Genomic DNA, 11,174 nt, shown 5'->3' with positions numbered 1-11,174 from the left:
GACTACGTAATGTTGAATTACGAATGCTGCGGTGCTAATAATTATGAAGATTTCGATAGATCGGAATGGCAAAAGAAAAACCCGGGCCTTGCCAACCCTGTACAATGTTGCGTGTTAAAAAATATTACGAATCTTATACCATTGGATCCTAACTGCACGAAAATAAATTCAACTAATGTGGGTACTTATAAAACTTTTGGCTGTTTCGACGCACTAAGAGAAGCTATAAAAGAGAATAAAGGGACGTTCATATTCTACGCTGTAGTGTTGTCGCTTTCGTATTTTCTTATAATTTCGTTTGCCTCTTGTATTATAAAAGGCGGTCCTTTAGTAGATCCTAATAGCTGGACGCCAATGAAGGTAACTCCGCCAAAAGCGCAATCGACCAGTACTTTACCTGTGAATAAGGAGGTAAAGGTGGTGGTACCAAAGCGAGTTAGTGGGCACAACACTATGTATGCTGAGGAACCTCCGAAGAAAGTGGTGCGAGTGATATCCGCGGTGAATCCCGCTCAGAAGTACAAATTTGATACTTATCCGTACAGAGGCGATGGAGTCGTGCCTTATCGTTTAAATCATCAATAACAATAAATAGGACAATTTAACTAATGCTTTTTAATTTTTTTTTATTTCCCTCGATTATAATTATATCAAGAAAAGCATAGATATTATATTACTATCGTATATAATTGCAAATTACACTTAATTTAAATAGAATGCAATTTAGAAAACCGATGCGGTTTTGTTCACACCAAGGTATCGTATGCTTCGTTTACCGCAAGCCTATTAAATTGCATTATTATAAGTTATTACATAACTTTGTGGTTATTCTCGAATGCTCAAGCCGTTAATTATTTTGTTCAAATATTTTATAACAATAAATTTTCGTTTATCATTAGAAAAACCACAATTGGAACATCAAACTGAATATAGCACAACTATATTCGATTATACTCAAGGTTAATCTTTCTGCAGATCTTTTTACCAAGAGGAATTAAGTTATGAATCTTCTAGTATGTGATTTCATGTTCTCACCACTTAACTATATGTGTAGGTGTGCTTGGGCAAGTTCCATAGCGTGTGGATATGCGAGGCGGGTGGAGGGGAGGCGTGGTGTGCGGGTCAGACGGCGCGCGCAGGAGGCCCGCCCAGCACCGCCCTACGCCCCGCCCACCTACGCCTGCCCGAGCCCTGCCTCGCAGCGGCTATCACGCTCACCTCTACAATCTTCCTGCTGCAGAGCGGTGCGGTGAGTCAACATCTACATAATTATAGTAACCTTTTTTAATTTCTTACACAACAATAGTAAAGGTAAAAATCTATTCTAGTACCAATATAGAAAACTATTTTTTTTTGTTTAATAAATTTCTAGTAAGTCTATTCGAATGAAACATGAAAATTTTCACATTCCAGGTAGTGCAATACGGATTAAACTCAACAGATAATATAAGTTCGTCTGCCGCAAAAACTCCAACGGTCATAAAGTTGGGTTCAACCAAACCACTGTTGAAGTTGGCCGATCCGCTGGGAGTTTGCGCAGGCAGAATGCACGCGGTGGCTTGGAATCCCCGCGCGGTTTACACGTGGGGCACCAACCTGGGGCAACTGGGACATCCGCAAGAGGACAAAGTGGTCCCAGCTCCGAAACGAGTAAGTAAACTTAAAAGGAAAAATTTTAGTAACATTTTATCTGTTTTATATTTAGAATTCAAATAGAAAAGTTCTTAATTTACAATATATTCCTCTCTTTCTTTCTTACTTCTCGTTATATCTTTCGTCTCTCTCATGTAACGAAATGTGTTATAGCTGTTTTTATTTGTAGGTAGCCGTTTCTATTAACACAAAGGATCAAACAGAGATACAACTGGTGGCCACATCAGATGCTGCTACAGTATTCACAACGAGCCGCGGCGATGTTTACCTCTTGCATAAATATTTGTGCAAAAAAATAGTAATCAAGTAAGCATATAGCATTCTTAAGACACAAAAAGCATAAAAGTACTAATATGCATATCCTAGAAAACGATATAGCAGATAAAATATCAGTTTAAAAAAATAATTGTTTATATATAGGCAATAATACACGCAGTTTAATGCTGGGTACTATATAATTATTATATTTTAAATAGGCAAATAAATTTGCGTCAAGTATGCGTGGAGAGCAAAGTGAGCGAGCAAGGCGTTTACTCGAGAGTGACAGTTTTGTTGCTCACCAATGTCGGACAATTGCATATCTGGCAGGATACAACCAACCGTCTTACAAGGTAACAAACTTATATGTCTAGTTTTCTTAAAAAGTTTATTTTTATAGATCGGTAACTTTTGTATATAACTCTAGATTTTATATTGTTTGTTTATATGAATTTCAAAGCGAAAATCAGAAATGATCCGGCTCGAAGGACCGGAAATATCTTTAACCGCTTTTTTTAGTATAATCACGACTAGAAACACTAAAACAATACCTCAATTATTACGTTAAACATAAATTATTAATAAAATTACAGATGTGTATTTGGTCTGAATCATCAAACATTAATATCCCACGTGGCCTTAACACATGATGCCTTGTACTTCATAACAAAGTACGGTGAAGCGTATATCGGTAGTATATCTAGAAAAACAAATCCAGTACAACAACCAATGAAGAAAGAAAAGGACAGCAATAAATCTGCATTAGTTAAGTTTTTAGAAAAGGACGACTGTACTTCAGTAAGGATTGTTAAAATACCGAATATACATAGAGCAGTGGCTATTTCAGTTGACAATGAAGGATTGAATTTCGCTTGTTTGCAAGTAAGTATGTCTATCCCTTTCTCTCTTACTACGGTTTATCTAACTGTCTCTTTCTTACATAACAGACAAAGCATTTAATAGTGAAATTTTCTAGTATTCAATGTTGTTACATTTTAACCCTTAATTCTATGGTGTCCAGTGTGACATACAACTAATTAAAAAAAATCTACTGAACTAGTTTAGAGAAAATTACGTAAGTATGACTTTACTAAAAACAAACAGTTTTTTTGCTACAAAAAATTTCGTCGAATTAAGGGTTGAGTCATTTTATTATGTTTTTTGATGTTTTATGTGTAAAAAATTATATATATTTGCATTTAATTGGTACTTCTTATCATGGGTTTCAGAGACCAACATCTCCGTTTAAAACATATTGTTATCTCAGTTTTATCAAAGATAATGACAGGGATGACGATACGTTTTTAGAGATTTAAGTCTCAGAAACCCACGGTATGTCCCACAGTTGTATTGTTTACTTTGTGTTTGTTTTTAAATGTAATATTTATTATTTGTTTAAGATCAAACCAACTTGTGGTCTGACATCTCTCCCGGAACTTTCTCCGTCCAGTATGTCTAAACATATGGCATCTCTATTGGAAACAGCCACTCAAGATGATATTTTACATGATGTTATATTTAAGGTAAATATAATCAAAAGAAATACAGTAAACTATTATTCTAAAATTAAAAAAAAAATGGTATCTCTTTGTAGAATAAATATATCCTTTCAATGAACATTAATTTTCAATGTATAATTTGGAACATTTTTCTTTGAATTAATGTTTACTTAAAATGCAAGCAACACTTATTTGTACTCTATATGAAAGAAAATAAAAATGAGCACTTAAAATACAGCAAATAGACGAATGCTTAGTCAAATATACTAGCTGTCGCCCGTGATTCCGATTCCAGGATTAAAAAATTGACAGTAGCCGATTTTTAGACCATAATAAAATCAGTCAAGCCGTTTTGGAGGAGTATGTACACTAACATTGTGAAAATTTTATATAAAAGATATTATTTTAGGTCAACAATAAATTTTACCCAGCGCACATATTCATAGTGGCATCCAGTAGTGAATATTTATACAAAATGTATCAGGAATCACGCACAAATACAGATGATAAGCCTATAGTGTGTCTAGACAATGTCCATCCGGAGGTATTTGAGAGGATATTAAGGTATATGTATACTGGAAGTTGTGACGTCACAGAATTTGGACCATGCGCACTTAAGATAAGTAAAGAAGATCTAAATGCGGTACTCAAAAAGGAAAAAAACGAGATTGATATTGAAATTGATGCTGTTGGTAAGAATTTAGCTGACAAATTGTTTCTGAATTCTTCTAGTTTTAGTTTTGTTATTTTTTTTTAATTTTTAATTATATTTATAAAAATCAATTGCTCTTTGTTAGTCTCGCTAAAACTCGTAAACGGCTGAACGGATTTATCTTGATCTTGAAATGTTTGTGGAGGTCTAGGGAAGGTTTAAGAGGTGAGAAAAATCTGTATAATTGCCGAGAAAACACTAAAAACATCTCTTTCCTTTTTTCCATATTAGGCGGTATGAATTTTGCCGGGTCAGCTAGTTATTTATATGTATTTATGTGGATGGGGTAAGTATAAGGGTAGGTTGATAATGACTTATGTAATGTTCTAATAGAGAATCCAATGGAAGTGACCGCATTCGAAGTATACAAAAGTCAGAATAACAAACGTAGTAATAAACACCGTCGCAACACCGACACACCACCGCGCAGCCTTCACTGCGACCCTGTCAAGCTGGTACAAGCAAGTGCAAAACGACTCAAAGTTATGGGATTACATAAACTACTTGATAAATATTAGTAAGTTTTTCTCTTAATGTGTTTTCACTGCTCAAACGTATGTATAGAAACATGTTATCTTTGTTAGGCAAAGAGAATCTCTCTGATGACATTTTTGCTCATGTATTTCGCAGAAACAATGTGAAAAAATATTAAATAACATAAAAAGGACATTGTTTCTATAAAGCGCCTTCTGAATGAGATATTTAATTTTATATCAAATGAAAACTTGAAACATTTACCGTTGGCTTCTGAGACCAATTTCTGAATAAATAAGCATCCCTGTTATTATCTTTGTCAAAACAGAGCTAACAATGTGTTAAACGGGGATTTTGACCTCAGAATCCCACGATTAGTAACATAATGCACATACTTTAATACAATAAAATTTTATTTTTAAAGTTACAGGGATGGAATAATACATCTTAAAGATAGCGCAACAAATACAAAGAAAAGTCCACCTCCATACGACCGCGAGTCGTTCCCAGAGCTGGTGGACACCAACGTTGGCTGCAAGGATGGAACACTCATACCCGCACACAAGTGTGTGCTGGCAGCCCGCCTTGAGTACTTCAATGGAATGTTCATGCATTCCTGGACTGAGGTAATAAACACCATGTATAATATGCATTTTATAATACACAGGTCGTTCGGAAATAATCAGACTTTTGTCTAATTAAGATGCTACCTTATCTGACTCGTAAAGTCTTCTAAGTGCATAAGTCAGTCAACGCGGTATTAAAAAAACATAATTAGTAGCCTATGTGTTCTTCCAGACTTTGTTCTATATGTATGCCAAATTTTATTGAGATCCGGACAGCCGTTCTAGAGATACCTTCAAACAAATATCCATCTAAACATTCGCATTTAAAATATTAGTAAGATACATTTAAATACGTACTTCTTTTGAGCCTCATTGTATAAATAAATGAATGCTATTCTAGTTGTGAGTTTTTTTATAATACTAATGCAAATTATTTATTTTTTATAGAGCAAAGTGATGTCCACGGTAACTCTACCAATAAACTATGGCATTCTATTGCCAGTTATTAACTTCCTCTATACAGATTCCTGTCCGGAAATTGAAAATTCAGACAGCATTGACTTTATTTGCAGTATGCTTATAGTAGCGGACCAACTGTTTATAACTAGACTTAGAGAAATGTGTGAAGTAACATTAGCAAGTCTGATAACATTGAAAAACTGTGCCGAACTCTGCCAGTTCGCTCACACATACAACGCCACACAACTTAAACAATGTTGTATGGAATTTATTAGCCTTAATATGTGCAATATACTAGAAAATCGTTCACTTGATTTATTAGAGCATAATCTATTAGAAGACATATCAAATTATTACTGCAAATTCAATCCTATAATGTCTTCTCGGGTCATAACACCTTTCTTTAACAGTCCTAATGATGAAGTTGTCGATGAATTCGCAAAGAATTCACCCGTCGATCTAAGTGTTATTGATGAGGAATTGAAGAAAGATGACAGCATTATAGAGGTCAATAAGAGAAAATCTAAACAATCTAAAAAAATTGAATATACAGAGAGTGAGAAAGCTAGAATGAGATATGAATCAGTAAGTTCTGTAACATCTCTAGACCTCTCCTATGATACCTCTGGAGATGTGACTCTTTCTTTAAGTTCTATTGGGAAAGAGAATGAGAAGAAGCAAATTGAAAAGAAGGACAAATGGATAGAAGTTCCGTCTTCTCAACAAAAGCAACAAAAAGTCATTCAAGCAAGACTCAAAGCAATCACAACCGCTAAAGAAATTCTCAACGAAACTCCAACTGAATCATTTATAAAACTAACAAAGAGTAACTCTTCGAATGCTATGACTCCGATCAAAGATAATCATGGCCCTAGTACTTCTCGTATGTCTGAATCTCCTAAGGAATCTTCATTCCCAGAGTTAAATTGGAGTCCACAATGCAATTTAGTTGTTAATCATATTGGACCAAAACTCTCTCAAAAGCAAAGGAAGAAATTGGCCATGGAAGGCAATGATGTAACAACACCTCAAAACTTGGATAATTACTTATCTAATAAATTAAACCTAGGAAGTCCACCAGACAAGCCAAAAAATCCATGGAAAATTTGTGAGGCTCCCATAGCCAGTAGTAGCCCAAAAACCAAAGCCATACAGTTCAATCAGATTTTGGCTGATCAAAAGAAGCAGAAAGATGACTTCTCTAGAATTATGACAAAACCTTTAGCACTAACACAGGTATCAAAATATAATTTAGGTTTAATTTTTTGCATTTCAATTTGAGAATTACGGAGTTGTAAGAAGTCACATCTACATTTTTTTTATTTTTATATTTTCAGCTTGAAGATAAAGCAATTGAGGAATTGGAGAGATTTTACAATGTGCATGAAATTGATGATGAATTGATAACAGTGCGCCGTATCGAGCTTCAAGTATCCTCACCACAATGGATTCACACTGCCCCAAAGTGATAATTATGTGCTATTTTAAAATTATACATTTACATTACAAACCATTTGACATATTGATATTTTAAACATAATTGACAAATTACAGAATCTTTTATTTTTATATATTGTTTTATTGACATTCAATTTGATTGAAAATAAATTAAAAATACTTTGGTAGTTTTTTAATGTAGTTATGTAAGAGTATGCTGAACTAAAAATGAGTTTTGAAACAAACAGCCACTGTTTTATAAATATTTATTTACACTATACTATTTTAAAACTAACAAAACAATAACATACTATTTTTTTGGTGGAAAAGCTTTAAGTAGTTGATTCAATTGTCTGTGTGTTAGCTTCCTCTCTCCGGGTACTAAGATACCTTTTTTTCCTTGCTCTCTTTGGGTTGCAAGTTTCTGACTGTAGTCACGGTAACAACCTTGAAAAGCGGTGATTTCTTTCATACATTCTTGCTGATCGAAGTCATGTTTCTTAAAGCACGCAAACATTACTGAAATCTCTTGCATGCAAGCTGCTTCTTTTAGATTATCTCCTTTCCCTGATACAGTTTTCTTTAACTTAAGCGGTAAAAGCATTTGAAACGGAACAGGTTCTCTTTGCGGTGCTCTGGCGGACTTATTAAATGGTGCCGAAAATAGTACGGTATTTAACCTCATTTTTATATATTTTCACTTTAACGTTTGTTAGTTTTTCTGTAAAATAAAGGTTATGTATCTCGTCTATATTTGACAAGGTAAACTTAACCAAAATTTGACAGTGACAGGTGCCACTGGAATGTCACTCGCAACTTTTTTAAAGATTATAGAAAATTTATTAATCGTTATTAATAAGCTAGTTTAAGTAAACTATACTGAAACTTTTGCGTTACTGATTTAATTTTAATAATAAAACAATAAATAGCTTTATTGTTTTCCCCCTATGTGCAGGGAACTGGTGACCAACGTGTGTGATGGATTAACAGGCCCCCTTATCAGCTCATACCACTAAGTATACAATTGAAAAAAAACATGTTACAATTTTTTACAAAATGAGTATAATTTTAATTCTTTATTAAAAACTGGATACTCTTATTTCGTTAACAAGCAAATCGTTATTATTTACATTTCAACATCGTTCAATTTAGGAGAAAAAGAACGAGGGTTACATAAAATGTTATAAGCTTATAAGCTTTATGCTCAATTTTACACAACAAAAAAAAACAAATCCACCATGACTAAACAAGACTACAATAAACAACAAAAAGTGAATTTTCGATTTTAATTTACGACTTTCAGTTAATCCATGGCTTATATCGCGGAGATAAAAGTTAAGTGATTAAATTAAATTGGATAAAGTTTTCATCCAAATATTATAAAATTTGCGGTGATTCGAAGGGCAATTTTAAAGCATAATTTATGATTTTGTTTATTCAACATGTTTTCTTTATCGAGATGTACTAATAGCGCAACAAAATTTGGATTATTAGCAGCCAATTTAGCAATTGGGTTTATAAATAATGACCCCCCTCCATAAAAACAACAACTTCTTTTATTTTCCTTTCAGAAATAATACTAATATCTAATGAATTAAAACCAGCACGTAACCAGGAGAATTTTATATCTTACTAGTATTGTAAATGTGAATATTTGGATGGATACATGCAAAGTCTGACACATAGGCTACTTTTTTAATCCCGCGCGCACGGAGCCGCGGGCGACAGCCAGCCATGGAAAAAAATATGTTGAATCTTGAAAAAATGAATTGGGTAGGCTGCGGACCCTTCAGGAGTAACATATTATATGGCCTGACGACGCATTTATTATGAAAGAAGCGGGAAAAAGGCGACCACCAATTGACCTAATTTACCGCCGGATGGCCATCCGGCCAGGGCTTTTTGCGAAAGAGGTTTTTTTTATGCCATAAGGTGGCAAACGAGAGAACTGCTACCTTAATTCACCGAAATAGCGCAGTGACTGCTGCTCATAGCCATCCGCAATTGCAGATGCGTTGCCTAACCTTAACCGACGATGAGGAGACGCACAGCTAGAGAATATTTCTCCTTCCTATGCGTCAAATTCTCTTCACCAACCTTCTTTATAAGAAAAGGACGAAAAGTGAAAGAAGTCTACAAAAATTGGTTAAAAAATTAATTATTTGCACTGAGAAGCATCACAGGTATTTCTGGTGAGATAAAATAATTATTTTCCAAACAAACTAGACCGAGCAGAAGTTAATAAGGGATTTTCCACAAATCTGTGCATAATTTAAAGCCTTAAATTCTAGTTATTTAAGCTGCGTATTGATATATCAATTGTCGTATATCGGTCAGATACTATTTTGTTAGTAACTATGTAGCCTTTTGGTAGAGACCAGCATTAAGAAGTGTAGTTGAATGAACAGATTTAATGGAAAAAAAGAAAGAAAAAAGTAAAAACTCCGCCAATAACTTACCCCACGAAACACAGATAAATAAGTAACAGAAAACATATAGTAATGCCGCATTAATCTAATTTTCGGGATTAAATGGATCTACAGATAAAATTATTGCTATAAATACAACAAGAAAACTTCAACTGGACATAGTTTATCGAATCATCTCAAAGCTTAAAAAGTAAGTACTAAGCATTTTATACACTTAACTTTCTTTCCATTTAAGTATTACGCATAAATGTAAGTTATAAAATTTTATTATATTAAAGAAAAGTTGTTGGTTAATTGCTTTTCCAACTTTTTTTTTGAGTGGCACTTAGTTAAATTACCAACTCGAGTTGATTCTTAAAGTTAATATTAATTTTTCTACTTTATTTATGATTATATGTTTTTATAGAAGTCTCATGAAGTTCCTGATCGTGTTCGCTATTTTCGCCGCGGCGTCTGCCCGGATCATTCCGCCTTCGGTAGTGGCCAGTACCAACCCCGAGGTGCAGGAGATCCTGGCCTCCATTCAGAGTCCGAACACCGACCCCGCCACCGCCGCCGCCCTCGAGCAGCTGCTCCTCGAAGTCCTCGGTGTTGCCAAGCCTGAACCTATCCACATTGGACCTGCAATAATTGATGGTTATGAGCCAATCCACGTTGGACCCGCTATCATTGACACGGCGCCGATTCACGTTGGACCCGCCATCATTGACGGTTATGAGCCGATTCACGTTGGACCCGCAATCATTGACGGTTATGAGCCAATCCACGTTGGACCCGCCATCATTGACAAGGAGCCTATTCACGTTGGACCTGCAATAATTGATGGTTATGAGCCAATCCACGTTGGACCCGCCATCATTGACAAGGAGCCTATTCACGTTGGACCAGCAATAATTGATGGTTATGAGCCAATCCACGTTGGACCCGCTATCATTGACACGGCGCCGATTCACGTTGGACCCGCCATCATTGACGGTTATGAGCCAATCCACGTTGGACCCGCCATCATTGACGGTTATGAGCCAATCCACGTTGGACCCGCCATCATTGACAAGGAGCCTATTCACGTTGGACCTGCAATAATTGACGGTTATGAGCCAATCCACGTTGGACCCGCTATCATTGACAAGGAGCCTATTCACGTTGGACCTGCAATAATTGACGGTTATGAGCCAATCCACGTTGGACCCGCTATCATTGACAAGGAGCCTATCCACGTTGGACCTGCAATCATTGGCAATGAGCCCATTCACGTCGGACCTGCCATCGTCGATAACTACGAGCCAATTTCTATTGGACCTGCTATCATAGACCCCGCCGTGCCATCAGCTCCAAACTCCCCCCTCGTTCAAATCATCTTGAACGTTCAGTGAACCCAAGCCTAAACCTGCACTACACAAAGGCATCGACTGAATCCATTAAGTTCGAATGGGCTAATTCAGCCGAATACAAAAATATTTACAGCCACTGTTTCCTATGAAATAAAAAAGTTTTTATCTTTGATTTTTGTTTTTTAATTTTATTTTCATTCAGAATATTGATTGAAAGTTTTCGAAGTTTATTATCTAGATGTCTAAATAACTTTACTGTGACATATGGGCTATGCTATCCTAGTAGATATGGAAAATGTGGAATTGATTGGAGCAATATCTTTTCTCCTAAATAAATTAACATTCATATACAATTG

General features: G+C 35.3%; 3 protein-coding genes across 3 annotated transcripts in view; 2 read left to right on the top strand and 1 right to left on the bottom strand.

The window, feature by feature from the left end:
- The window catches only part of LOC106114344 (inhibitor of Bruton tyrosine kinase), a 10,241-nt gene extending 3,074 nt beyond the window's left edge, over positions 1-7,167 (top strand). The window contains exons 5-15 of the mRNA XM_013307509.1: positions 1,055-1,249; positions 1,414-1,650; positions 1,823-1,959; positions 2,130-2,264; positions 2,505-2,793; positions 3,312-3,434; positions 3,820-4,102; positions 4,456-4,639; positions 5,021-5,222; positions 5,610-6,857; positions 6,959-7,167. Of these exons, the coding sequence (XP_013162963.1) occupies positions 1,055-1,249; positions 1,414-1,650; positions 1,823-1,959; positions 2,130-2,264; positions 2,505-2,793; positions 3,312-3,434; positions 3,820-4,102; positions 4,456-4,639; positions 5,021-5,222; positions 5,610-6,857; positions 6,959-7,090 (3,165 nt within the window). The 3' untranslated portion in view covers positions 7,091-7,167. The remainder of the gene's footprint in view (positions 1-1,054; positions 1,250-1,413; positions 1,651-1,822; positions 1,960-2,129; positions 2,265-2,504; positions 2,794-3,311; positions 3,435-3,819; positions 4,103-4,455; positions 4,640-5,020; positions 5,223-5,609; positions 6,858-6,958) is intronic.
- Positions 7,168-7,307: 140 nt separating this feature from the next.
- On the bottom strand, positions 7,308-7,853 carry LOC106114129 (uncharacterized). Its single transcript, XM_013307223.1, has one exon. It carries the CDS (start codon positions 7,741-7,743, stop codon positions 7,369-7,371), a length of 375 nt encoding a protein of 124 aa, XP_013162677.1. The 5' UTR covers positions 7,744-7,853; the 3' UTR covers positions 7,308-7,368.
- Positions 7,854-9,582: 1,729 nt separating this feature from the next.
- The window catches only part of LOC106114528 (uncharacterized), a 3,878-nt gene continuing 2,286 nt past the window's right edge, over positions 9,583-11,174 (top strand). The window contains exons 1-2 of the mRNA XM_013307776.1: positions 9,583-9,677; positions 9,894-10,806. Coding sequence (XP_013163230.1) covers positions 9,901-10,806 — 906 coding nt within the window. The 5' untranslated portion in view covers positions 9,583-9,677; positions 9,894-9,900. The remainder of the gene's footprint in view (positions 9,678-9,893; positions 10,807-11,174) is intronic.

The sequence above is a fragment of the Papilio xuthus genome, unplaced genomic scaffold, assembly GCF_000836235.2.
Source record: "Papilio xuthus unplaced genomic scaffold, Pxut_1.1 DF828142.1, whole genome shotgun sequence".
Lineage (NCBI taxonomy): Eukaryota > Metazoa > Arthropoda > Insecta > Lepidoptera > Papilionidae > Papilio > Papilio xuthus.
The sequence above is the reverse complement of the archived record's forward strand: the minus strand, read 5'-3'. Positions and strand labels throughout refer to the sequence as shown.